The sequence below is a fragment of the Sorex araneus genome, chromosome 5 (assembly GCF_027595985.1).
Source record: "Sorex araneus isolate mSorAra2 chromosome 5, mSorAra2.pri, whole genome shotgun sequence".
Classification (NCBI taxonomy): domain Eukaryota; kingdom Metazoa; phylum Chordata; class Mammalia; order Eulipotyphla; family Soricidae; genus Sorex; species Sorex araneus.
Window position 1 is genome coordinate 144,917,053 of NC_073306.1, and position 26,430 is coordinate 144,943,482.

At 60.9% G+C, this 26,430-nt stretch overlaps 1 protein-coding gene across 1 annotated transcript in view; it reads right to left on the reverse strand.

The window, feature by feature from the left end:
* The window catches only part of SORCS2 (sortilin related VPS10 domain containing receptor 2), a 124,844-nt gene that overhangs the window by 13,466 nt on the left and 84,948 nt on the right, over positions 1–26,430 (reverse strand). The window contains exons 4-15 of the mRNA XM_055137377.1: positions 25,212–25,376; positions 21,286–21,359; positions 19,538–19,602; positions 18,266–18,384; positions 16,696–16,785; positions 11,464–11,643; positions 10,111–10,257; positions 5,565–5,667; positions 4,105–4,181; positions 1,220–1,311; positions 491–598; positions 29–149 (exon numbers count right to left, since the gene is read on the reverse strand). Of these exons, the coding sequence (XP_054993352.1) occupies positions 29–149; positions 491–598; positions 1,220–1,311; positions 4,105–4,181; positions 5,565–5,667; positions 10,111–10,257; positions 11,464–11,643; positions 16,696–16,785; positions 18,266–18,384; positions 19,538–19,602; positions 21,286–21,359; positions 25,212–25,376 (1,341 nt within the window). The remainder of the gene's footprint in view (positions 1–28; positions 150–490; positions 599–1,219; positions 1,312–4,104; positions 4,182–5,564; positions 5,668–10,110; positions 10,258–11,463; positions 11,644–16,695; positions 16,786–18,265; positions 18,385–19,537; positions 19,603–21,285; positions 21,360–25,211; positions 25,377–26,430) is intronic.

Sequence of the window (26,430 nt, forward strand, 5' to 3'; positions counted from 1 at the left end):
CCCGCCCCCAGCCTGAGCCCTGGCCCACCTGGAGGTTGGTCAGGTCCCAGGGGTCATAGTCGGCCTCCCCGCATGGTCTGGAGAACACGGGCCGGAAATCCACCTTGACCAGCTCCCAGTCCGAGCGGAAGCTGATGTGGCCAAAGACGCTGGGGAGGGGGAGAGGGGCTGTAGCGAGGCTGGGCTGCGCCCCCACCTCTCCCCAGGGGCCTGCACTGGCCCAGGGTGCGGGACCCTGCTGGACCTGTCCACGCTGTTGCGCGCCCGATGGCTTGTGAGTGGCTCCACTGGGGGCTGTCCCAAGCCCCCCAAGTCCCATGAGGTAGCAAGTGGGCCGAGAGCACCAGGATTCTGCACCCCCAAACAACGAGGGACCCTTGCCTTGCTGCACCGGGTGGGGAATGGGTCAGGCTGAGATGGGGGTCAGGAGGAGGGCGGGGCGGGCCAGGGTCGGAGACCTCAGGGCCCATCGCGCCTGGGGGACACTCACGTCATCACCAGCGTCTCGTCCCCCGGCTCGCTCAGCAGCCCGTCCACAAACACCGAGGTGCTGGTGAAGTTGTGCGTGCTCCAGCTGAGGCCCTCGTCGGCGCTGAACCTGCCGGGAAGCGCGGCACCTGCACAGTGTAGCGCGCCCCGCCCTCGGCGGCGACCACCCCCAGGCCTGCCCCTCCCGGCCCTGTGGCCACCCACTCCACCCTCGGGTTTTGTGTCTAAGTCCCACGGGAGCCAGGGCACCCCACGGCGATGTTCTGTGTCTGGGGACTCCAGTGATCCCGTGTCTGGACACCCCAGGGCAGTCCCAGCAGTACTGGACACCACAGGGGGTGGGGGGGAGGGCAGGGGCGGGGCTTGAGGCCGAGGCTTCTCCACCGTCCCCACCCTCTGCCTCAGGCTGTTCAGTACGAGATGACTCTGCGGGTCTGGGCTCCCATCTTCCCTGCCCTGCCCTCTGCAGCTGCCCCCCAATTTCCCACCCCTAGCCCAGAACCCCCCAGCTTCAGAGGCTGCTGACCCTCCAGTCTGCTGTGGGCTATCACCCTGCCTGCCCTTCATCTTCTAGTCTCCCTGGCCAGCCCAGAATGGACATGGGGAGGGCCGCCCAGCCTGCGGGGACCCCTGGGGTGGGGCTTGGGGCCACTGTGATGAGGCCCCACAAGGAGGCCGACCTGGGGGCATTGCGAGAATTCCAGGTGGAGAGAAAGCCCCCCCACGTTACTTGAGGATCTTCAAGGGGATGGAGGTGTCCTTGATGGCCACGATGACCCCGCCGTGGTCCAGGTAGAGGATGTGGTGCTCCTCCTCAAACACCTGGAGGGCAGAACAGAGCGGGGGGGGGGGGGGGGGGGGGCGAGAGTGAGGCGGGGCCAGCGCCGCGGGTGGGCGGGGCCGAGAGTGAGGTGGGGCCAGCTCTGTGGGTGGGTGGGGCCGAGTGAGGCGGGGCCAGCGCTGCGGGTGGGCGGGGTCAACGCTGCAGGTGGGTGCAGACAGCAGGGGTCCCCCAGCACCAGCGTGGGTGAGCCGCAGACACCCCGCGGCGCTCCTGCTTGTGGTTTCCAGGGTCCAGAGGGGTGGGGTGATGCCTGGTCTCGGGGTGCCGTGCGGTATACACAGGCCCCCTCTGCCCACCCATGCTGCATGTAGACGCAGGCCCCCTCTGCCCACCCATGCTGCATGTAGACGCAGCATCTTAGGTCCCCTCAGCTTGGAAGCGGGGTGCCGAGGAAGGGGTGACAGTCTGGCGCCCGGAAATGCCCAGGAGGAGGGCCACCCCTGAGTCCTGCGGGGAGGCAGAGACGGCTCCTCCTGGGGATAGCGAGCTCGCGAGTGCCACAGAGACTGCTCGGAGCGAGCCCCTCCCAGTTGCCAGGCCCTGCAGGTTGCGAGTGCTGTGCCTCAGACAGAGCCTCGGGTCTCTCTCCACTGAGGCTGCGACTCTAGTGCCCGAAACTTCCAGAGGCCTCTGTGCCCTGCCTTCTACGACCCTCACTCCCACTCCATGGGGGGCCCAGGAGACTGGGCTGCTGAGAGCACGGAAGGAACCAGGCGCACCTCCAGGACCCAGCTGTGTACTGGGCACAGCGCTGGGCATGTGCATGTGTGTCTGCATGTTACAGTACTGTGCATGTCTGTGTGTACGTGTGCGTGCATGCACGGCACTGAGTGTGATGCACTGTGTATGCCCATGCTGTGTGTGCAATGCTCTGCACACATGTACATATGTGGATACATGTGTACATCTGTGCACATGGTATTATATACCTGCACACATGTGTTTTGGATATTGAGCCTAAGTGCTTTAGACTTCATCAATTAATTGCCCCTTTTCCTCCCTCCCCCAGAGAAGTCACCGTGCTCTCTTAGGGGGCACCCTACTCCCCTGAGTTTATCTCTAACCTTTCCTTTGCACTTCACCTCTCATTGTTACATTCCCCAAGTTAGTCTTGGTTACTTGTAAGTCAAAACTTCTGGTGATTCTGGACTTTGTATTTGAAGTGAATTACTTTCTTTTATATTTCCCTTATAACTTTTCGTATTTACTATAGAGCAATGTTCTTTGCTTAGACACAGAAAGACCGTTAATGCTATGCTTCTAATATTTAGGAGTTGGTTGGCTCTGAAATATATCTACACCTGGGCATCCATCATAATAACTTGACTCAGGCTTCATTTGCCATAGTTCCTAACACCCCATAAAGGCGGGGAGGTCCCACCGTGGGCCTTGGGTGGACCCCAGCATCAAAATGGGGCAGTCTAGAAAGCCCTTACGACTTACGAGACAGGACTCCCACGGGGAAGGACAAGCTGAACCGGTCTGAGAACCTAGTCTGGGAATTCCAGTGAAAGCCTTGCTTGCCCTCAGAGCCCAGAGAACTAAGTTTTGGAGTCTCTATCTCTTACTGTGTTTATCCAAATTATTGTAGGTATTAATAAGAAGTAAACATAGGGCCGGAGCAATAGCACAGCGGGTAGGGCGTTTGCCTTGCACACGGCCGACCCGGGTTCAATCCCCGGCATCCCATATGGTCCCCCACGCACCGCCAGGAGTAATTCCTGAGTGCAAAGCCAGGAGTAACCCCTGAGCATCGCTGGGTGTGACCCAAAAAGAAAAAAAAAAAAAGAAGTAAACATAATTGTTTAATATGTACAACTAAAGGGAAAGGGAGAACAATATAGACATCCCTGGGAGACAGAGCGTCTCCTGGGGCTAATCCCCCCAAGAGAATCGCCTCTGCAGAGGTGCTTTAGCTCTGTAAGTGATCAGTCACACTGTGCAGTCCCAGTGTGCTATAAGTATGCATTAAAGGGTCCATTTTGACCATCAGTCTGTGGTCCCCCGTCTCTTTGTTCCTCTGCTGGGGAGGCCCGGTCGCCCACACTGTCCTACCTGCTTCCCACTAGCCCTGTGCCCACCGCCCCATCTCCACTGTGTCCCCTCCCCCACAGGGACCCTAGCACAGAAGGGAGGGCATTGGCCTTGCATGCAGCCAACTGGGGTTCAATCCCTGGCATCCCATACAGTCCCCTGAGCACCACCAAAAATTATTCCTGAGCACAGAGCCGGGAGTAACCCCTGAGCATTGCCAATGTGCCCCCCCAAATATAATAGTATCTCTTGTGCCCTGACACAAAGGTGGCTTCACCGGAGTCTCCTGCCATGACACCCCTTCTCCATTTGCAATGGGAACAGGAGGCAGAAGGCTGGCTTGGGTCTCCCTGTCGGGCTTGGGGAAGCAGCTACTTGGAAGGTCCGAGGTGCAGGGCTGGTCTGGTACCCTCCGGGCCCGGGGGAAGGGGCTTCCTCTCATGGGCAGACCCGCCATGCCTGTTTCTGCAGAATTACAAAGAGCCTCTACCGCCAGCTCGCTAGCTCGGGCTGCAGATAGGAGCAACTGGGGGCCAATGGTGCCTGCTGGTGCTCAGGAGCGGCTGCTGCAGCGGGAGACAGTGAGGGTGCACCCCACTGCGTCCCGATCACAGCACCTGGGGCAGGACTGTGGCCCCACGAGGCTGGAAGGCCCAGCGAGGCCTGGCAGGGCCGAGGGAATGGGCAGGTGGTAGGATGGGGGCTGGAGGGGCGCCGGGCCCCGCCGGGCCCCTTACCTGGCGCCAGGTGTGCCCACAGTCGGACGTGATATACATCTCCTCCTTATACTCCACCAGCTGCGAGCCCAGGTTTCCTGTCGGAGGGAATGGGGTGCTCCAGGGCCAGCCTGCTTCCCCCCAGGCCTGAGGTCGGAGGGAGCTCCAGAGACCCCCCAGGCTCTGCAGCCAAGTGCCCAGCTTCCCCCCCACCCGTGCCCCCCCCCATCAAGGCGGGATCCCGCGACCCGGGGGCTGCCCTGGAACAGGCCCAGCCATCTGCACATGGTCAGGCTCTCTGAGGCCAGCAGAGGCCATGGATGGTTGCCGAGTGTACACTGGGCGGGGCCCAAGTAGCGGGGAGCATGACCTCCCTCAGTCATGCTCAGGGGAGCCCCAAGGCCACTCTCGGGGTGAGGCAGATCCTGGGGGCTGCCGGAGCGGCAGAGGCCGGGGCTGTGTGTTTGGGGAGCAGACAGGGGCCCTGGAGATGCTAGTGGAAGACAGGCCAGGGACACGGTGTCATGCTGCCCCCCTGGTCCAGGAGTTTGAGGCCCAGGATGATGGGCCAGAGGACACTGAGGCCATTATGGACACACCCCGGGGCCCCAGCGGGCACTGCCCTGGCCAGCCAGCACCTCAGGACGCACACAGGCTGTCCTGGGCAGGTCAGCAGACGCAGGTGGAAAGCTCGGAGGAACCACAGCAGCCTCAGACACACACGTCAGGCATGGCCGGTGCTGCCCACCCGCTGGGCACCTACCCACCCATTTACCCATTACCCAGCCATCATCTAACTGTCCACCCGTTCATCTCTCCAACCGTCCATCCACCCACCCACTAAACCATTCATCTGCCTACCTGTCCATCTGTCTTACCATTCATCCATCTGTCCATCCATCCATCCATCCATCCATCCTTGTTTCCATCTGTCCTCTACCTGTCTGTCCATCCATTCATGTGTCCATCCATCTGTCCATCTGTCCATTCATCCATCCACCTACAGTCCATTTGTCTGTCCATCGACATATCCATCCATCCATCTGTCCATCTGTCCATTCATCCATCCACCTACAGTCCATTTGTCTGTCCATCGGCATATCCATCCATCCATCTGTCCATCCATTCATCTGTCCATCTGTTCATCCTTGCATCCATTCATGTGTCCACCCCTACCCCCATCCATCCATCCATCCATCCATCCATCCATCCATCCATCCATCCATCCATCCATCCATCCATCCATCCATCCATCCGTCTATTGCACCTAGCCACCCATCCATCCGTCCGTCTGTCCACAGCCCAGACATCCTCAGTCCACCTATCTTTCCACTCACCTAGCTCACGCATGTGCCCTGCTGACCACACATTCACTCCAGCCGGCCACCAGACCTGGCTCCTCAGAGTAGTGGACACTACTGGCCCCCGTGGACACAGCGCAGCACGTGGGCATCGGGCCCGGTATGGTGAGCGGAGCCTACCTGCGCCCATGATGAGCCCGGGGGCAGTGTCCTTGGTGTGGACGGTGCCCGACACATACGGGTTGTCAGCCCAGCGCAGGTGCAGGTGCAGATGGCAGTCAGGCTGCGGGTGACAGTGGGCTGGTGAGCGTGACGGACCCTCGGAGGCCGCGCAGGGCGAGTCAGGCATACGGTGTCTGGGAGGCTGGAGCCTCTCGCAGTGGTGCTCCTGCTACCCACAGAACTGGCACCAACGCAGGGCATGAGGCTGCGGACCCCCCGGGGCCTGGCTGAGCTCATTGCAGGGGCCTCTGCCCACCTCCCTCCCCACTCCCGCTTCACGGTGGGGCACCGAGGCAGAGGGCACGGAAGGGAGCCAAGTGGGGGAGCTGTGCGGGACCCGGGCCCATCCTCATGGGGACCCCCATCGGCCTCTGCTGGCCAGACTCCAGGAGCTGGGCACTTGCAGGCCTCGGCAGGGCCCTGGGGTGCCCGAGCCATGGGGGGTTTCCAGGGGGTGGCCTGCGTGAGTGCTGCTGTGAGGTGGGCTTCTCCGGGGGGAGCCTGGTGTGCCAGGGCCTGAGCAGGCCTCGCTCCCTCATGCCTGGAAAGCAGGCCGCTGAGTGGGTGCTGGGAGCCCCAGGGACCTGCCTCCCTTTTCCTATCGGGGGTCCCGTGACCTCTGTGGGAGCCCCTCGATCCCCCAGTGCTGGGATGTGACGGGCCCCAGCAGGCTGCAGCAACGTCCATGTCTAGGCATGTCTAGGCCATGTCTAGGCAGCCCCAGAGGGGCCGTGTGAGGCTTCCTGGACAGAGGGGCTGCTCTCGGGGTACATGAGGGCGGAGATGGGTCCCCAAGGCCACCCCGAAGCAGCTTGACGGACGGAGGTACGTGTGGTGCCTGTGGGGGAGGGGGCCGATCAAGGCCCGGCTCTGCTAGTCTATGGGAAGATGGGTGGGTTCAGCTCCCAGCCGCCCTGAGCAGGAGACCCCCTGCCTGGACCCCCACAACCCCTCTCTGCCCGTGTCTCTGAGGAGTCCCAGCTCCCTGCAAATGAGCCGGGTCTTCATTCTGAACCCAGCAGTGAAGGGCTGTGAGGGTAGAAATGGTGTGAATGTGTGTGAGTGGGAGTGAGTGGGAGTGAGTGGGTGTGAATGTGAGTGGGTGTAAATGGGAGTGAGTGGATGTGAGTGGGTATGAATGGTGTGACTGGGTGTGGGTGTGAATGGGTGTGACTGGGTATGAGTGGGTGTGACTGGGTGTGAGGGGGAGTGGGTGTGAATAGGTGTGACTGGGTATGAGTGGGTATGAATGGTGTGACTGGGTGTGTGAGGGGGAGTGGGTGTGAATGGGTGTGACTGGGTGTGAGGGGGAGTGGGTGTGAATGGGTGTGACTGGGTACGAGTGGGTGTGACTGGGTGTGGGGGGAGTGGGTGTGAATGGGTGTGACTGGGTATGAGTGGGTGTGAGGGGGAGTGGGTGTGAATGGGTGTGAGTGGGTATGAGTGGGTGTGAGGGGGTGTGACTGGGTATGAGTGGGTGTGAATGGGTGTGAGTGGGTATGAGTGGGTGTGACTGGGTGTGAGGGGGAGTGGGTGTGACTGGGTGTGAATGGGTGTGACTGGGTATGAGTGGGTGTGAGGGGGAGTGGGTGTGAATGGGTGTGAGTGGGTATGAGTGGGTGTGAGGGGGTGTGACTGGGTATGAGTGGGTGTGAATGGGTGTGACTGGGTATGAGTGGGTGTGACTGGGTGTGAGGGGGAGTGGGTGTGAATAGGTGTGACTGGGTATGAGTGGGTATGAATGGTGTGACTGGGTGTGTGAGGGGGAGTGGGTGTGACTGGGTGTGACTGGGTGTGAGGGGGAGTGGGTGTGAATGGGTGTGACTGGGTACGAGTGGGTGTGACTGGGTGTGAGGGGGAGTGGGTGTGAATGGGTGTGACTGGGTATGAGTGGGTGTGACTGGGTGTGAGGGGGAGTGGGTGTGACTGGGTGTGAGTGGGTGTGAATGGGTGTGACTGGGTATGAGTGGGTGTGACTGGGTGTGACTGGGTGTGGGGGAGTGGGTGTGACTGGGTGTGACTGGGTGTGGGGGGAGTGGGTGTGAATGGGTGTGACTGGGTATGAGTGGGTGTGAGGGGGAGTGGGTGTGAATGGGTGTGAGTGGGTATGAGTGGGTGTGAGGGGGTGTGACTGGGTATGAGTGGGTGTGAATGGGTGTGAGTGGGTATGAGTGGGTGTGACTGGGTGTGAGGGGGAGTGGGTGTGACTGGGTGTGAGTGGGTGTGAATGGGTGTGACTGGGTATGAGGGGGAGTGGGTGTGAATGGGTGTGAGTGGGTGTGAATGGGAGTGAGTGGATGTGAGTGGGTGTAACTGGGTGTGAGTGGTGTGACTGGGTGTGAGTGGTTATGAGTGGGTTGAAGTCAAGTTGGAGTGTTCTGTGTCTGCTGACCAGGCTCCCGCCCTTCCTGTCTGAGGCAGGTTTCCCAGGAGTGGCTCTGACTGAGGAGCCCGCAGGGCGGAGGATGGCCCCTGCGCAGGGCCCTCAGAGACGCTGGAGAAGGCCCCACTCCTGCTCTGTGCTCGGGCTCTGCAATGCGTTTCCCTGTCCCCATTCCTGGGTCTCTTGGCGTTCCGGGCACTGGGAGGCTGAAGCAGGAACACGGTGGGTGGGGCGGGGCATGTGCCCTGGGTCACTGCCTCTGGCTTCCGTACCATTGGCTCTGGCCACTGTGCCCATCTCTTCTGTCCCGCTGGGTCCCCTGTCCCCCTGGAGGCGGGGGCAGAAATCTCACACAGCCATTTACTTCTGTCCCTCAGCGCCAGATCCAGACAGGAACCGGCTGTGAGCAAAGTCGCTCTGAGAGGTGAGCAGGTCCCTTCCCTGGGGAGACAGCTGGCCCGCAGCAACTCTCCAGTGTGCCCTTCCCTCCCCTGGCCGGGGTCTGATCTGTGTGTAGGGGGGCGGGGGCGGGGTCCCGCCTGGTTCCGGGACTGTGGTGAGGCGCTGGCTGTGCCCATTGTCTCCTCGCAGCCTGCTGGGCTGGGGACCCCGTTTTCAGGCATGCGCAGGGACACAGGGGCGATCCTTGAGCAGTGTCAGGGCCACGGTGTGCCCTGAGCCCCAGATGTCCTTGGGCATGGCCAGGGTGCCTGCATATCTGAAGGACTCGCCCCCTCTGCCTGGCCGAGGGCCTTCGGGGGCCTGGCTCCTGTCTGGGCAGGCGCACTGGAGCCCCGCAGAAACAGAAGCAGACTCGGCTGGGAGTGCACATGCTACGGGGCAGGGGGTGTTGATGCCACCCTCACCATCACCATCCTGAGCCCCGCCCCTCACAGCCGGTCCTTAGGGCAGGGATGTTGGCACAATCAGCCGCCTCCACTCTCAGCCAGTGCAACCCCTGCTGCTGAGGGCGGGGCGGGAGGCGTAGCAGAGTCTTGCCTGGTTGCGGTCACCGTCCTGGAGCTCCCCGTGAGGACACACAGGGACTGGAGAGATACCCCCAAATCAGGTGTGTAACCCCCAACACACTATGTGTGCCAGCCCGCGGTGCTGGGACGGCTGTGAAGAGCGATGATTCTGGGGGGAAGAGATGCTCTGCGGGGTGTGGGTGGTTGTGGGGAGTAAGAGCCTCTGGGTAGACAGAACCGGCTCTGGGAAACCAGGGTACTCTGGGGAGTAGGAGATCTTCTGGGGAGTAATAATGCCCTGGGAGATAAGATACACTCTTGTGAGTAAGAGATTTTGGGGGGACTAAGGGTGCTCTGGGAAGTAAAGATACTCCAGGCAGTAAGAGATACTCAGGGGAATCAATTCCCTGGGGAGTAAGGATCCTCTGGGGTGCAACAGATACCCCTTGGAGCAATAGGTACTTGGAGAGTAAGGATAGGTACTTGGAGAGCAATAGGTACTTGGATAGTTACTTGGAGAGCAATAGGTACTTGGGGGCGAGGAACCTCTGGGGAGTAATAAATACCCATGTAGTAATGGATACTCTGAGGAGGAAGGATCCCCTGGGGAGTGAGGGTCCTCTGGGGAGTAATAGATACCCCGTATAGCAATGGACTGGAGCGATAGCACAGTGGGTAGGGCGTTTGCCTTGCACGCAGCTGACCTGGGTTTGATTCCTCTGTCCCTCTCGGAGAGCTGGCAAGCTACCAAGAGCGTCCCGCCTGCACGGCAGAGCCTGGCAAGCTACCCGTGGCGTATTCGATATGCCAAAAACAGTAACAACGAGTCTCACAATGGAGACGTTACTGCTGCCCGCTCGAGCAAATCTATGAGCACCAGGACGGGATGACAGTGACAGTGACAGCAATGAATACTCTGAGGAGGAAGGATACCCTGGGGAGCGAGTGTCTTCTGGGGAGTAATAGACACCCTGTGTAGCAATGGATACTCTGAGGAGGAAGGATACCCTTCCTACAATCCAGAGGGGACTGTCCTCTGGGGATGGCTTTCAGGCAGCGGAGACACGTGTCCCTCTAGCGGCACAGAGGGTCCAGGCCCAGAAAGTCCCCCCTGGCTTGTCCTCGCACCCTCCCCGCGGCGGGGGATACTCACCGGCCTGCAGGTGGTGGGCTTCCCATTCATGTCCGTGCTGGGGGGCTGCAGGTGACCCCAGTCTCGGCCTTTGTTGTAGGTTATAAGCGTCACTACCTTCCCATCTCGTTTCTGGTTTGCCAAAAAGACGCCCTTCACTCCCCGCACCTGAGAGAGAATGTGGGTGGAACACGAAGTCCCCAGGAGGATGAGCTGCCACCCTCCGGTATAGAATAACATAGCCTCAGGTAGTTTAGGTTTACTGGGTTACTCCCACCACAGTGCTCCCATTCCTCTGTGTTTATTTGTAATTTCTTTCTTTGTGTGCTGTTGACTTGTAAATATTGTTTTTCTCTTCTCCTTGAGTCCTTTGCATAGTTTATTCAGAGCCAAGTCCTTTTGTACGGACACAGGAGACTGTAGCAGATGCTATGCTTCTGTAACCTGGGAGTCATTTGACTCTGCATGATAATTTCCTCCTGGGCATCTGTTCTCTCCACCTAAGCCTCAGCTGCCCTTACTTCCTAGCACCCCCAAAAGCAGGGTCCCGATGAGGGACGGGATGGACCCAGAGCAAGCGGTGAGTTATGTGCTACCCGGGCATCGAGATGGACCTGGCCAAAGTGCCTAATGCTTAACTATAAGAGCTTGGTCATGGACAAATTCTGTCATGATCCAAAAAGTAATAACTAGATTCGGACCCTGCTAGGGTTAGGAATGACTAATCTGACCTGAGTGCTATAGTCTGGGTCTGTGGCAAAATATTCCCAGGAGAGCTGCCCTGCAAGCCTCAATGTATCTCTTACTGTGCCCATACAAAAGTATCTAATATTAAGATGTTAATTAAGATGCTTGAGGAGGTGAATGCCTCTAGGTGGTATTTCCTTTGAACCCGGTGGGCCCTCAGGAAGGGCTTTCTTATGTTGATTGTGCTACCAGACTGTGTGTAGTCCAGAGGGCAAGGTGGAGAGAGAACAGAAGAGGGGGAGAGACTAGTGAAAGACAGAGAATCCAGAGAGCTGGGATGGAGGGACGAGGGGCTGGGAGAGACAGGAGGAAACGGGAGTGAGGGGCCGTGTGACACTAGAATGGGGGGCTCAGAGAGACTGGAACAGGCGCGTGGAGAGAATGGAGTAAAAATCAACTGTTGAATCAACCGTTTCCTCTTGTGCCTGCCCCGTGCCTGGGCCGTCCTGGCTGGGCGAGCAGCCTGGGGCTGATCCCCGAACTGGGGCGGCCAGCTGCCCCTGGCAGATGTTTTTTACACTCCAGGCTCTGATGGCCTCCACCCCTACTCAGGATGTGGCTCAGCAATGCCCACCCGGGATGCCAGCGACCACCCCCCACCCGGGTACTGGCGGGCTCCCGTCCCACCTCCAGGATGTCAACGAGGACACTCTCCTCGGCCCGCCGTGAGCTGCGGACGTCCTCCAGCACCAGCGTGTAGCGCACTCCGCGCGGGTCCGACTGGTAGAGGTTGTAGGTGTCGGTCTGGTACCACTCCTGCACCGCCACGAACACCTGGCTCTCGTCCGTGCTGATGACCTGCAGGTCCTGGGGTGGGGGGGAGGCCGCAGGGGCTGGGCCGTGTGTGGGTGACCCTGAGGGCCCCTGGGCTCCCCCACCCGCCCTCCCGGATGTGGCTGATGTTGCGTGCCCATCAGCTGAGGGAGGATGCCAGGGCTGGCGGGGAAACCCACAGCTGCCCCACGCTCTCGACTTCTGCCTCCACACACCGTAGACTGGCACCTTGTTGCTCTCGGGGCCTGGCGGGTCCTCTTGGTGCTGGAGCTGGGTCCCAGCTGGAGAAGCGGGCCAGCAGGGCTTGCCCCGGGGGCTGACTCACCCGAGTCATCGCGCCCTGGCAGCAAAGGGGGTGCCCCTCGGCATCCACTTAAGGCTCACAGCCCAGGCAGCCCACAGGGTGCCCCTGGGCAGGCAAAGGGGGGTTTGTCTGGGGAGGGGCTGCTCCCGACACCAAGATGGGAGCCTAAGGCTGTCGGGGTCCAGCTCCAGCCTCAGTGACCGCTGTTCACATATGCGTGTGTACACACGTGTGTGAGTGTGCATGTGTGCACTATGTGCACATTCTCACATACACGCACACATGTGTGTATCTATCCATGCACATGCACCTGTGTATGTGAGCATACTGTGTTATGTACATGCACACACATGTGTGTACAGTGTATGTGTGAGCATGTGCACTGTGAACATGTGTGTACATGTATACATGTGTGCATATTTGTGTGAATGTATTCATGTGCATATGTGCTTGTGTGTGCATGTGTGTGCAGTGTCTATACATGTGCTCATGCATGTGCATGTGAGTGTGCACATGTGTGTACACATGCATATGTGTGTATGCAGGGGACAGGCACAAAAGGGCTGTCACTAGCCATCTGTCCAGACGGCCGTGCCAAGCACCCCTCATCCTGGCCCACTGCACGACTCTGCATTTTGGGGTGTGCCTTCCATGACCCTCCTCCGACACCAGAGTGTGGCCAAAGCCATTTGCTCTTCCCAGCGGTCACAGACTAGGCGGGGCAGCAGTGGTGGGCGCTGTGGTGACCTGGGCAGGGGCTCAGGTGGGGCTCAGGCAGGAAAGGCTGCAGTGCGCAGGGCTCCAGGGCGCGGGCAGGGGAGCCCGAAGCCCCTGCCCGGCCGCCCCCACCCCCACCTCGGGGCACGGGCCTGACACAGCAGCTCCAGGCTAGGAAATGGGTGCCCGGGAGCTGTTGCACGGCTTGTGTTCACCACCCTACCCCCTGTGTCCAACCTTGAGGCCATGCGCCCCGAGATCCTGAGCCCACTGGACTCTGGGCACTCTGCGGCCTCCCCAGGGAAGGGCCCAGCAGGGCACGACACTCGGGGGTCCCCAAACACGGCGTGCTGGAGAGTCCCATCCCGACAGTCAGCACCCTGAAATGTGCCTCCCGCCCCAGAGGAGCATGGGAGAGGAGTGATGGTCGCGGGAAGCCAGGAGGCAGGTACAGAGTCGCTCAGGTGGTCCTGCGGAGGCATCAGGTGGGTGCTGGGAATGCCATGTCAGGGCGCCCCAGCCCCACGCACAGCAGCTTTGCTCCTGGCTGTCGAGATGACTGGGCCCAGGAGAGATGCAGGGGTGAGGCACCAACTTTGCACCCGCCAGCCAAGTTCAAACCCATCCCTGGCACCACATTTTGTCCCGAAACACGGCCAGGGGTCACTCTGGAGAGTGGCCTGACTGACTGACCCCTCCCCCCAAAAGATACACCCCTCCAAGTGAACTGAACGAAACGACTGGAGACCCTTTTTGCAGAACTGGGGGATAGGGAGGGCAGGAGGCAGCCAGGTGTGGGGGAGGAGACAGGAGTGGGGGTGTGGGGTCGACCAGCAGCTGCAGTATATCCATTCCAAAGAGGGATTTGGGGATGCTCGACCGTCCTGGTAAGCGTGGCAGCGACACAGCTCTATAACGGCCGGGCGCAGCCCACCAGACCAGCACCTTCACTGAAGCCCTCCCCATCCTGGCCACCAGGCTCCACGCCTTCTTGCTGTCCAGTTCCTTGTGAAACCGGAGATAATCCAGCGGCCCTGCATGGAGGAGGTGACACCTGGCTTTCCTCTTTCTGCTTCCCACACTCTCCTTCCCATGGCTGATTCTCATGTGTCGGGGCTGCGGCTCTGTCTTCGTGTTGCCCGGAACCGAACATTCCATGCACGCCTCTCCTTGACTTAGGGACATTTGGGTCATTCTTCCCATAAATGCTCCCTCTCCCCTGGACTCCACTCCCCGAGTGGCACCTCGCGCTCCCTCGGAGGGAGCCCATCCCCGTCTTTCCTGTCCCCTACTGTTGCTTTTGTGGCCTCTCACTCGCCACAGTCTGCAGTTTGCAGCTGGCCCGAGTGCAGGCTGGGTTTCAGCTGCTGTTCATGGCCATGTTGCTGCGTCTCGTGGCTCATTTCTTGGCTTCTCTGCTCTGACCATCCACCATTTCCTTGATTTTCTCCACATTTTCCTTGGCCTTTAGAAGCCTCCTTCGGTCTGCCTCCCGCTCTCCATCAGGAGCACTTGTCGGTTCCCCGTCCACTCTGCAGGGATCCGGTTCTCTCTGCGGTCCTCGTGCTGTCCCTTGGTGCTGAGCCCAGTGGCCAGACGGGCTCGGTCGGGTGCCAGGAGGGGTCGCTGACTTCTTGGCCTTCCGACGCTGCGCCTTCCTGATGTGTCCTGCGGCTTTCTAGACCCTTCATGTCAGTGCCAGCTTTCAGGGGCTGGCTTCCAAGAGGGAACTAAGAAAAATAAAACAAAGCAGCTCCGGCCCGTGTGAGCCCCAGGGTGCAACAGCAGCTGTAGGCATGTGTGTATTTGTGTGTGTGTGTGTGTGGTATGTGTATGGGTGTGTGTGCCTATGTGTGTGTGCGTGTTTGTATGGTGTGTGTGGTGTATGTGTCTGTGCGTGTATATGTGTGTGTGGGGTATGTATATGTGTGTGGTTCTGTATGTGTATGCGGTGTGTGTGTGTGTGTGTGTGTGTGTGTGTGGTGTATGTGTATGGGTGTGTGTGCCTATGTGTGTGTGCGTGTTTGTATGGTGTGTGTGGTGTATGTGTCTGTGCGTGTATATGTGTGTGTGGGGTATGTATATGTGTGTGGTTCTGTATGTGTATGCGGTGTGTGTGTGGTGTGTGTGTCTGTGTATGCGTGCGTGGGGTGTGTGTTAGTGTGTGTATGCATGTGTGTATGTGTGTGTGGGTTGTGTGTGTCTGGGTATGCGGGGGCGTCTGGGGGTGCAGACCTCCAGGATAAGAAGCAGCGAACAGCAAGGAGCGCAGAGACCCTTGTTTGGGGGGCCATGGCAGGGACACACAGAAGTGTGGAAATGCGCTGCAATGCGTCACCCAGCCGAGGCGCACAGGCACAGCTCCCTCTCTAGCTTCTGCCTTTGAATTCTATTTCACTTCAGTAAATTCCCCACCAATCAGGGAGTCTTTTACTTTAAAGCCGATTTCTTGACGCTCACGGATGTTTCTAGATTTGATGGAGATCTGTGTTTTTCTCTCTGTTCTTGTCTTTTGCATGAAAGACGGGACACACCCGTAGACCTTTCCTGCTGGGGAAACTCGGGGCTATTTCAGACCATTGCCAGGAAACAACTCAAGCCCAGAGTGCTGGCATGTGGCACGGACACGGCCGCCTCGGTTTCCCTGAGTACTCGGCCCCGCTGAGTGTACTATGGAGTTAGGGAGTGCTGCGTGGGGCCCACCCATCCGCCCCGCATGGCCTCCCGGACTGCCCCTGGACATGTGCGTGCATGCGTCTAGCCTCAATGCCAAACCCTGAGCTGGCTTTAGTGGGACAACCGGGGGCTCGGAGACAGGGACACTGGAATTTCAAGTGGCTCTCACTTGTCTTTCCAGAAAATTCTCAGCCATAGACTCATGTGTCTGCTATGATTCAATTACAAACGGCCTTGGCAGGGCCCAGCGAGGAGGCGGGAGGCCCATGTCCCCACATCTGTGTGACGTCACTCCTTGAGGAGACCAACACGGGGACGGTTTGGGAGAGACAAGAGTCACAGATTCACCATCAAACTCTGTCAGGCTGTAGCAAGGGGGAGGGGGCTGGGGGGTAGCTGCTGACTGGGGGAGGTCACTGTCCAGGAGTGGGGGCAAGGGTCACTGTCCAAGGGGAGGGGCCCAGGGGTCGCCGTCCGGTGGGGATCACTGTCCAGACCCAGGGCAGGGAGCGCTGGCGCTAGGCTGGTGGTCAGAAAGCGGGTCCTGGGCCCAGAGGCCACGTGAGGACATTGAGGCCACAACAATGGCAGTATCAGAACTGGTCACTGGTCTGCCCTGACACAGGGGACACTTTACAGTGTGGGGACCCCATTTCTGCGAGCGCCTCCTGGCCCTTCCCAGGCCTCCATTGTGCCAAGTGTGGAAGCTGGAGCGGACAGAGAGCACCAAGGGCCCGTCCCCTGGCTCCGGGACACACGCCCGTCTCCTGGAGGACCAGGAAGCAGAGTGGAACCCTGGTCCTTTAGAGTACGCCCTCAGAGAGCACTGGGCGCGACCCCCACTCGCAGAGGGGCAGTGAGGCCCTCCAGGACAGCCCCCACCTCTGTGCAGCCTGGTCCTCCCCTCCCTGCCCTTCCTGGGCACAGACGGAGATGGCGATGGACACTCTCCCCTTTTCGGCTCTGGACATGTGGAAGCAGCAGAGCAAGGGGCACCTAAGCCCCTGGCTAGCGACCTTGAGGGTCCAACATGTCCCCAGGCCTGGCTGCCCCAGGGCCTTTGCACAGACATTGTCCTGAGTGCTCCCCAAGGCGGCCCCCCCCCCTTCAGGCTGCTGTTCTCACATGTGGTCTGCTGGGACTTTCCACCCGGCTCTGCCCCCGAGGGGCTCTGTGGCCACAGTCTTGAGCACAGCCTCTGGCTCACACCTAGGCTCGCCTATGCTCTGGAGGTGTCTGGGGAAGAAAAGGCAGAGGGAGGGACGCGGCCCAGGTGGAAGCCAGGACGAGCAGGCTTGGCAGGAGCCGGGGTGGGAGAACCGCACAGTTGCTCTTATCCGACTTCACGGGCCGAGGGGCCCTGGCCCCGCAGACGGGGCCGCTCTTACCCTGGGCAGTGCGTATTTGGGCAGCTTCATCAGGACAAATTCGCCGCGACGGTAGGAGACATAGTATTTGGTTCGGTTTGCCGAGGTTGTCTAACGGGAGGGAAGAAACAGTCTCTCAGGGTTTTGTTTCCTGTCAAGCCACAGCCTCAAGGGGGAAACTCACACACAGTGTTCTGCTGGTGAAAGTGCTCTTTCACTTTGTTTACACTTGCTTGGCCTCGAGCGGGCAGACTCCTATTCATCCTTCAAAGCCCCACCCCAAATGCCTTTCCTCTGGGAAGTCTTCCTGTCTCCTCCATTCCACTGAGTCAGACAAACCCTCCGAGGGAGATCTCACGAGCCTCCGGTGGAGAAGCCACTGGCTAAGGGTTAGCTCACATCACAAAAGGAGACACCAAGGCATGAGGCAAGAAGCCACCAGGGGCTGCAGGGGTGACTCCACAGGCAGCGCCACTCTGGGACGAGGTCCCCGGGCACTGCAGGGCCACCCCCGGCATCAAGCAGCCTTGGTCCGTCCGAAGGTCAGGGCAGAGCTCCAGGCAATGGGGTCGAGGCGACAGGGGACCCACAGACCGGCCACCTGGGAGGACCTGTTCTTGTCGCCCCCCGCCCCCAGTCCGGTAGGCTCTGCGAGACCCCAACAGCCATTATCCCGGATGCTTCCTCTCCTAAGTGTCCCTGTTCCCCACAGGGAGGCCCCCAGGCTGGCGGGGGCGGGGGCCAGAGGCCAGGGACTCCTCTCCTGGGTTGAAACCGTTAGTACATTGATGCCATCTTCGCTCTGGCACTCAGCAGGGATCTGAGTGTGGCCCACAGTCCCAGAGCCCGCCCATCCTTGCTCACACGCTTTGTGGCGCGGCCCTGGCTTCCAGTGAGGTAAATATGGAGCTGGGGTGCTAGGAGCGGGCAACCAGTGGACCTGACCTCGAGGTGGAAGCCGGGGAGGGCTTCCTGGAGGAGGCAGCATGTGGGACTTGGAGCATGGGCAGCTGTGGCCCAGTGCAGAGAGTGGCGTAGGCAGAGACGGAGTCGGGGCCGGGCGTCTCCGTTCCAGAGAGTGGGAGCTGAGCTGGCCTGCAGGCCAGGTCGGCGCCTGCATGAAGGGGACAGTTCCAGCCTCCTCAGGCCAGGGGGCGCCGCCACAGGCTGCCTGTGGGTGGGCGAAGCACAGCCAGGGCCCGGCGGAGACGCTGGAGCACAGGGTGAGGCCTGGTGCCGGGGAGAAGCCCTCAACCTTGGGAGGGGGTGAGGCTGTGCGGGAAGGGCTGAGCTCCCGTCAGTGGGGGCGACCAAGGAGCCTTCAGGGGAGTCGGGGTGGGTCTGTGGGTGCAGGCGGAGGGGGCTGGGGGCCGGGGTGGAGCTCGGTGTCCCCGTCACCCAAACTGGAGGGGTACATGGGCCTGGGGCCGGTGCCATGGGAGACCCCGGTGGGGGGCGGAGGCCCGGGAGCGTCGCTGAGCCCCCAGGGGGCGCTGGGCGGGGACGGGACAGGAGCAGCCCTGGAGAGTCAGAGGCGTTTTCTCGTTGTGTCCCCAAAGCGTCGTCCACTCAAGTTCCCAGGCAGCCTCACCTTCAGGAAGATGTAATCGTCCTGCACGGCCAGGGAGTCGGGGGTGATGGGCCCCGAGAAGGGGCTCACCCGCGTCTTCTCGGAGCAGCTGTGCAGGCGGCACGTCACGTAGCGGCAGCCTGCAGGAGGGGACGTGCTGGCCACACTGCCTGCTGTCCACTCCCTGCACCCTGGACACGTGGGCTGGCCACACCGCCTGCCGTCCACTCCCTGCACCCTGGACACGGTGGGCTGGCCACACTGCTCTGTTGTCTGTCCCCCATACCCTGGACACACGGGCTGGCCACACCGCCCTGCCGTCCACTCCCCACGCCCCGGACACGGTGGGCTAGCCACACCGCTCTGTTGTCTGTCCCCCGTCCCTGGACACGCGGGCTGGCCACACCGCCCTGCTGTCCACTCCCCACACCCCGGACTTGCGGGCTGGCCACAGGGCCTGTGCCAAGGGCCCTGCTGACGTCGGGGTCCCGTCTAGAGAAGGAAGCGGCTGCGTCAGAGGCAGCCCACCCCCCACAGTTACGGGCCACTCTGCACACAGCGTCCGGTTCTGCGTGTGTGGGCAACTGCCACTGGCCACTGACCCAGCGGAACACGAGGCGGGTGGGGCCTGCAGGGCTAGCACCGTGCACCCCGGGGCTGCCCAGGAACCCCCACATCCAGCCACATGGCCTGCACTGACCCCTCACTCACTACACCACTCGCTCACTAGGTCACTCACTCGCGCTCTCAGACTCACCCACTGCCTCCTCCCCATCCCCTCACCCACTCTCGTCCCCTCGCCCCTCACTCACCTCCACCCCCCTCTCATCCCCTCACCCCTCACTCGCCCCACCCCCTCTCTCATCCCCTCACCCCCTCACGCACCTCCACCCCCTCTCTCATCCCCGCGCCCCCTCACTCGCCCCACCCCCTCTCTCACCGCCTCCCTCACACACCCGCCGTCTGTTCATCTTGCTGTGATCCTGCCAGCCCCAGGACAGGACAGCCCACTCCCCTGGGCGCACGCAGCAGGCCTGAGGCGCCTGAGGGGTGCCGGGTGCAGCGTCATGAGCCTTCAGCCTCCTCCGTGGGCGGGGGGAGCAGGACCCCCTCACTGGCCCTGGGGCATGTTCCCCAGGCAGGCTCTGGTCAGCCACTGTTCATGGGGCACCCGCCAAGGTCCCCGGTGGGGCGCGGGCGGCAGCCCAGGGCCTGCAGGGACTGTCAGGGTGGGAGCGGCCGGCCCCTGGCTGCAGCCCCTCTCCCCGGCTTACCGGCCCCCACCTCGCTCACCTCCTCCCTCGTCCTGGGCTTCCATGTGGACCAAGTCCGGGTCGGCGTCCACCCCAGACACGGCCCTGGAAGAGAAGGCTGGGCTGGGGACAGGCGCCCCCACGGTCCTCCCGGGGTGACGCCCTGGCTGGCCCTGAGTGGCCGGGGCTGTGCCGTTGGGAGGTCTGGCTCTGGCCACCTGCCTGAGCAGAGGAGCTCCCAGGCCCCCCCAGACCCCCACACCTTGCTGGATCTTGAGCTTCCTGACAGAACGTTCCAGTGAGGCCCGGGGCCCAGGAGACGCAGATGAGGCGGGAGGGGGTTCCGTGTGGCCCCCAAACTCCCTCCCCTCACACTCCACTGTGGGCCCTTCATGGGCAGCCCTCAGGCCCACGGTGCGGAGTATGACACCCGCAAGCGGGGGTAAGTTCCAGAAAGTTTCACATCACTCACTACTCATTCACTCACTCACTCATCCCTTCACTCGCCCATGCATTCATTCACTTGCCCACTCAGCCATTCACTCACTCACTCGCACAGTGCTCGTTACTTCTGCCTCCCACTGACCCACTCAGTCATTAACCCGCCACTCTCATCCACTCCCTTCCTCCCTCACCCCTGCACTCACCGACCCACTCGCTGATTCACTCCTTCCTTTTTTCATTCACATGTTCACTAACTCATGCACTTAACCAGTGATTCCCTCACTTCCTCATTCATTCATTCATTCATTCATTCACTCCTGTCCAGGCAGGGAAGACCCAGCCTCTCAGGAGGGCCTGCCCCTCACAGGAATGACAACGCCCTCGCCCCCTTCCTGCCCAGCACAGTAGATGCCCCACTCGGCTCAGGAAGCGTCTCCAGAACGCTGTCAGAACAGCGGGCTCAGCCTGCGTGTTGCCACGCCCGAGCCCCTGAATGTACTGCTCGCTGGGCACCGGGCTGGGGAGGACCCCACTCCCGACACTGTCCAGGGGCGCAGACCCCCGCCCCCGAGCCTCTCCCAGGCTGCTGGCGCCAGGCCAGGGGCAGATGGCAGCCCTGAGGGCCAGGGAAGGAACGGGCCGCCCACAGGTGCTGTTCGGGGCCGAGGGCCCAGGGGGACGCCCTCAGCCTGAGAGTGACTGGCCTGGGCCCTCACAGGGGTGGCCTGGCAGAGGGGCCCGAGTGAACCCCCAACCAAATAAATGGGGAAAAACTTGTGTCTGTGTGTCTGTCATGTGTGTATCTGAGTCTGCCTGTGTGTGCACCCGTGTTTCTGTGTCTGTGCGTGCACCTGTGTCTGTGTCTGCCTGTGTGTGTCTCAGTGTGTGTGAGTCTGTGTCACTGTGTCTGTCTGTGTGTCTATCTCCCTGTCTCTGTGAGTGTCCATGTGTCTGTGAGTCTATGTTTGTGTGTCCATGTGTCTGTGTTCACGTGTCTGCATACCTGTATGTCCCTGTGTCTGTATCTGTGTGTTTGGGGTCCGTGTGTCCATCTGTCCGTGTGTCTGTGTGCGTGCTGAGCAGGCTGAGCAGGCATAGGCAGGGCAGGGCGGGAGTGGGGCACGTGGTCCCTCTGCCACCGGCCTGGCCCTCCCTTGGCAGTGCCAGTCGTGGTCTTGGAGGGCACAGGAATGAGGGTGCCACCCTGGGCCTGTGTGTGGGCCCCCAGCATGCCCAGAGCCTGCCCTGGTGGTGGCAGGCAGGGTGGGGGTGTCTCCAGGGCACTAGCGGGCAGAGCCCAGGCGCGGGGGGAGGGGTTGCTGGGGGCTGCATCCCCGGGCTCACCAGAACACTCGGTCCTTGGTCACGCGGTCCTGCAGCAGCGTCCACGTCCTCCCCAGGTCCACGGACATGTAGAGCTGCAGGGGAGGGGTGGTCAGGGTGGGGGGCTTCACGCCCCAGGCTGTTCCTCCCACCCACCCCAAGTCCCCTGCTCCCCGCTGCCCCAGGCACCCCCAGGCTCCCCCAGGTTCCCCCACACTCCCCCAGACTCCCCTAGACTCCCCTGACCCACCCCCTGTTGGCCCCCCAACCTCCCCGCCCCCCGTGAGATCTTGAATCTGTGGGTTATTCCGCCCTGGACTCTGAACACTGTGGGGCCCTGGGTCTGGGCCCCGCTCTGCAGAGAGCAGCCCGCGTGGGCGCCCGTCAGGTGGTTCCGTGGGTGCTGCCGGGGCCCTTCCCGCCAGGTGTGAGCCCTGTCCTGGCACAGGCTTGGTCGCACACTGAGCCAGGCTGTACCGAGTCCCCTTGGGGTGACCCCCAGCCCGGGGCAGGCAGGACTTATGTCCATGGGGCCTCCATGCCTGAGCAGGGCGGGCTTTGGAGCTGAGGCTGAATGCATGAGGGGCAGGAGAGTGCGCACGTGTGTGCATGTGTGTGCCTATGTGTGTGTGTGCATGTGTGCACGTGTGTATGTGTGCATGCGTGATGTGTACATATGCACATGTGTGCTCACGTGTGTGCACATGTGTCTCCGGGAGGTCCAGCAGCTCCCCTTTCCCACACCTTGCCCTGTCCCCTGGCTGCCCTGAGAGAAGCGGACGCCCAAGTTCTGCAGCGCCGCTAGAAGGTCAGCGGCAGCGGGGAGCTGGGCACCCAGAAGCACAGTGGCCACCTGGACCCACCTGGACCCGCCAGTGGCCGGGTCGGGGCAGTGGCTGCAGGACATCCACGAGGGCAGAGGAGGGGGACATGCTTGGGGTCTGCTCATTAAGGGGAGGCAAGGTCCCTCGCTTTCTCTTGGAGGAAAATTCCTCAGAGGCAGCTGTGAGTGCGAGGGGCTGTAAGGAGGGGGTGGGGGTGAGGGAGGTGAGGGGGTGGGGGTGAGGGGATGGGGTGAGGGGTTGTGGGGAGTGAGGGAATGGGGTGAGGGGATGGGGTGGAGGGTGGGGATTGTAGGGATGCGGAACTGAGGGCACTGTCACTTCACCCTCCAGTGCTCTGGCCTGTACCCATCCCTGAAGAGACAATGAGCCCAGCAAGGCCGCCAAAGCCCTGAGCCTGGAGCCCACCCCGCACTGTCCAGGCAGCCTCTGGGTGCCAACAGGCAGTCCTGACTCTCCAGAAGCTGCCACAGCCGAGACCTCCCCTCCCCTCCCCGCCACAGCTAAGCCCCTCCCCTTCCTGCTACAGCCGCCCTCACCCCTCCCGGCTCCCTCCACAGCCTCCCTGCTGTCGCCATCCCGCACCCTCACACCTCCTCCCCTTCCTGCCACATGAAGCCTCTGTCCTCTCCCTCCTCCCTTTAAGTCACAGGAAAGAACCGAGGCAAATCACCGCGATTTCAGCCCCATTAATTTTTCAGGGCACCATAAATTAAGGAGCAATTGCAGCGCAGTCAATTTCTGTGGGAAAATAAGTCTCCGTGACTGTGCTCGGGTCTAATTACACGGCAGGCTCAGAGGCGCTATTAATACACAGTGGTCAGGTGACGCCAGCAGAGAAGATGCGGTCGGCAGGAACACCTGTCCTGTGTGGACACTCGGCCCAGGACAGTCAAGGTGATGCTGCTGGTAAAAGTCGTCATCTGTTCCCTTATCTATTTATCTGACCGTCACCGTTCTCCCCCACCCCACGATCCACCCGTCCACCTGCCCCTGCATCACCTGTGCACGCATCAACCACTCACCGTCATCTGCCCATCCACCACCCGCCATCAATCCAGTCCGCAACTAATCACTCACCATCTACCATCGCACCCACGTTTACCCACTGACCCACGCACCACCACCCATACATCCATTAACCCGTCCATCGGCATGTCACTCATCTGTCATCCATTATCTACCCACACACCCATCCATCCATCCATCCATCCATCCATCCATCCACCCACCCATCCACCCACTCACCAATCCATCCACCCACTCATCCATCCACCCATCCACCCACCCATCCGCCCACCCATCTACCCATCCACCCATCCACCCACCCATCCACCCATCCATCTACCCATTCACCCACCCATCCACCCATCCATCTACCCATTCACCCACCCATCCATCTACCCATCCACCCACCCATCCACCCACCTATCTACCCATCTACCCATCCACCCATCCACCCACCCATCCACCCATCCATCTACCCATCCACCCACCCATCCACCCACCTATCTACCCATCTACCCATCCATCCATCCACCCACCCATCCACCCACCCATCTACCCACCCACCCATCCATCTACCCATCCACCCACCCATCCACCCACCCATCCACCCATCCATCTACCCATCCACCCATCCATCTACCCGTTCACCCACCCATCCACCCACCCATCCACCCACCCATCCACCCATCCATCTACCCATCCACCCACCGAGAGTGTATCAGGTGCAGGTGACAATCCAGTAACAGCACAGATGTCACTGCACCTGAGGTCGACCCTGGACCAGAAGGACGCTGTGTCCAAAGTCAGGGGTCGGGGGCGGGCACCCAAGCCAGGGGTGCAGAGGGAGGCTCTGCTGGGTAGTTTGGGCAGCTGCCCCTCCTGCCACCGGACTCCCCAGGGGCCCTCCACAGAGCTGCAGTACGACCCAGATGGTCGGGGCCCTGCCAGGGTGTCTTGGAAGCAGAAAGGCCTGGACAGACCTTTGGTGGAATGGACCCTGGGTAAGGGACCAGGAGGACATGGGGCACTTCATTCACGCACACATGCACACACTTGTCCCCAAATTCACTGGCAGGGAACCGGGTGATGGACCAGTGGGGTAGAGGGGATTTCACACACACACATTCTCACACAAACACTCTTACACAAATGCACACTCTCACACAAATGTACTCACACACATTCTCTTATACCCACACACATGCACAACCACATAAATGCACTCTTGCATGCACTCTCTTATATACGCACACACAAATGCATGCTTGCACACTCTTACACACTCACACAAATGCACTCATGTACACAACGCACCTTCTCTTACACAAATGCATTCACACACATGTACACTCATACAAATGTACTCTTGTATGCACTCTTATCTGCACACACTCACACAAATGCACTAACACACTCACACTCTTACACATGTACACATGCACTTTCACACAAATGCACCCTCTCGCAACACACTATTACACATTTATACACTCTTGCACAGATGCACACTCACAACATACTTTTGCCCACATATGCATATACATGTACTCTCACCCAAACGCACTTCTGCACATACACACTCTTGTACACACATGCATACAGATGTACACACACATGCCCACATACTCACAGGCAAACATATATGTGGACTCAAACACTCTCACACACTCTATTACATATGCACACATGCACACATACACTCTCATACAAATGCACTCTTGTGTACACTTGTGCACACACTCATATGCACACTCACACAAATGCACTTCATAACACATGCACACACACTTCAGGTGCTCTGAGCACCAGCTGCAGACACAAGAGCTGGAGGCCACGAGCATGGGTGTCGGTGCTGGGTGCGCTGCATGCCTCTCCCTGCACTGGTGACGTCAGACCAACCCACCTCCACCTGCTCGGCGCTGTCGTGCCAGGCCCAGGAGCAGCCCTGGGGTGCACCCTGCAGCCCCTACATCTTGTTCCTACTCAAAGACCTGCTTACACGGGGCTCCTCACTCAGTTCTAATAGTGCAGCAGAGTGGGGTGACCCCAAGGCTGCGCCCCGGGTCCTGAGGTCAGAGAGACAGCGGCCACCCTCACCTGGCTCTCCTTGCTGCAGGCCAGCACCTTGTCCTCCTCCTTGGGGTGGAAGATCAGCGCGTCCACGGCGAAGGGGATGGGCTGCTTCTGGAAGGTCGCGCCCTCGTCCGTGCTGATGAACAGGTTCTGGTCCCTGTCGCTGAGCGAGGAGCTGACCAGGATGATCTGAAACACAGGACAGGGTGTGGACGTGAGCCCCGTGGGCTGGGGGGCTGGGCGTGAGCCCCGTGTGTGCAGGGGTGTGGATGTAAGCCCTGTGTGTGCAGGGGTGTGGACGTGAGTCCCATGTGTGCGGGGGTGTGGACGTGAGCCCCGTGTGTTTGGGGGGGATGTGAGTCCTGTGTGTGTGGGGGCAGGGTGTGAGTCCTGTGGGGGGGCGTGGGGTGAGGCCTGTGTGCGTGGGGGGTGGGGATAACGGCCCTGTGTGCGTGGGGGGGTGGGGTGAGGCCTGTGTGCGTGGGGGTTGAGGATGACAGCCCTTGTGTGTGGGGCTGGCTGAGGGGCCACAGAAACAAGCCAGGCTGTATGCTGGCGGGCAGGGGCACATCTCCACAGATCCTCGCTTGAATTCCTCACCTCGGGCACACTCTCATGCCCCACTGTGCCTCAGTTTTTCTGGTGCCTGGTAGCCGTGAGTGCTACCAAAGGCCAGGGGAGTTCAGGGGTCCCCTCAGAGTCTGGGTGGTGAATGTGTCACCTCTGCCCACAGAGGGGAAACTGAGGCGAGGGAGAGTCTCTGAGGGCCGAGGTCAGCGGGCTCCTGAGGGTCTGCGGGAAGGACATGAGCTCGGCAGACGCCCAGGGACAGGCGGGTGATGGCCGAGAGAAGGGTGCTCAGGGCTGCTCCCAGGGGTCACCGGGGAGGTGTCGGGTGTGGGGCTCGGTCTTAGAGGGGTGGGGGGCGGGGAGCCAGAGCAGCCGCTGCCTCCTGGGGCGCTTCAGAGGCGGGGCGGGGGCTGCGGGCAGGCGCTCAGGCCCTGGGCCGGGGCTTTGTGGGTTCGTGGGCCTCGCATAGCACCCGCTGGGCTGGAGGCCGCTCTGCCTGCCCGCACCCCCGGGCATCGCTCCTCATCCCGCCTGCAGCCCCGCCCGGGCGGGTGTTGGCACTGGGGGCCACGCTAAGACCCCCTGGGCCTCTGGCTGACTCCGGCTCCGACCCACCTTCACCCAGGGCAGCCCCCGCCCCGGCCCTCGTTAAAGTCCTTTCCTCAGGACACAG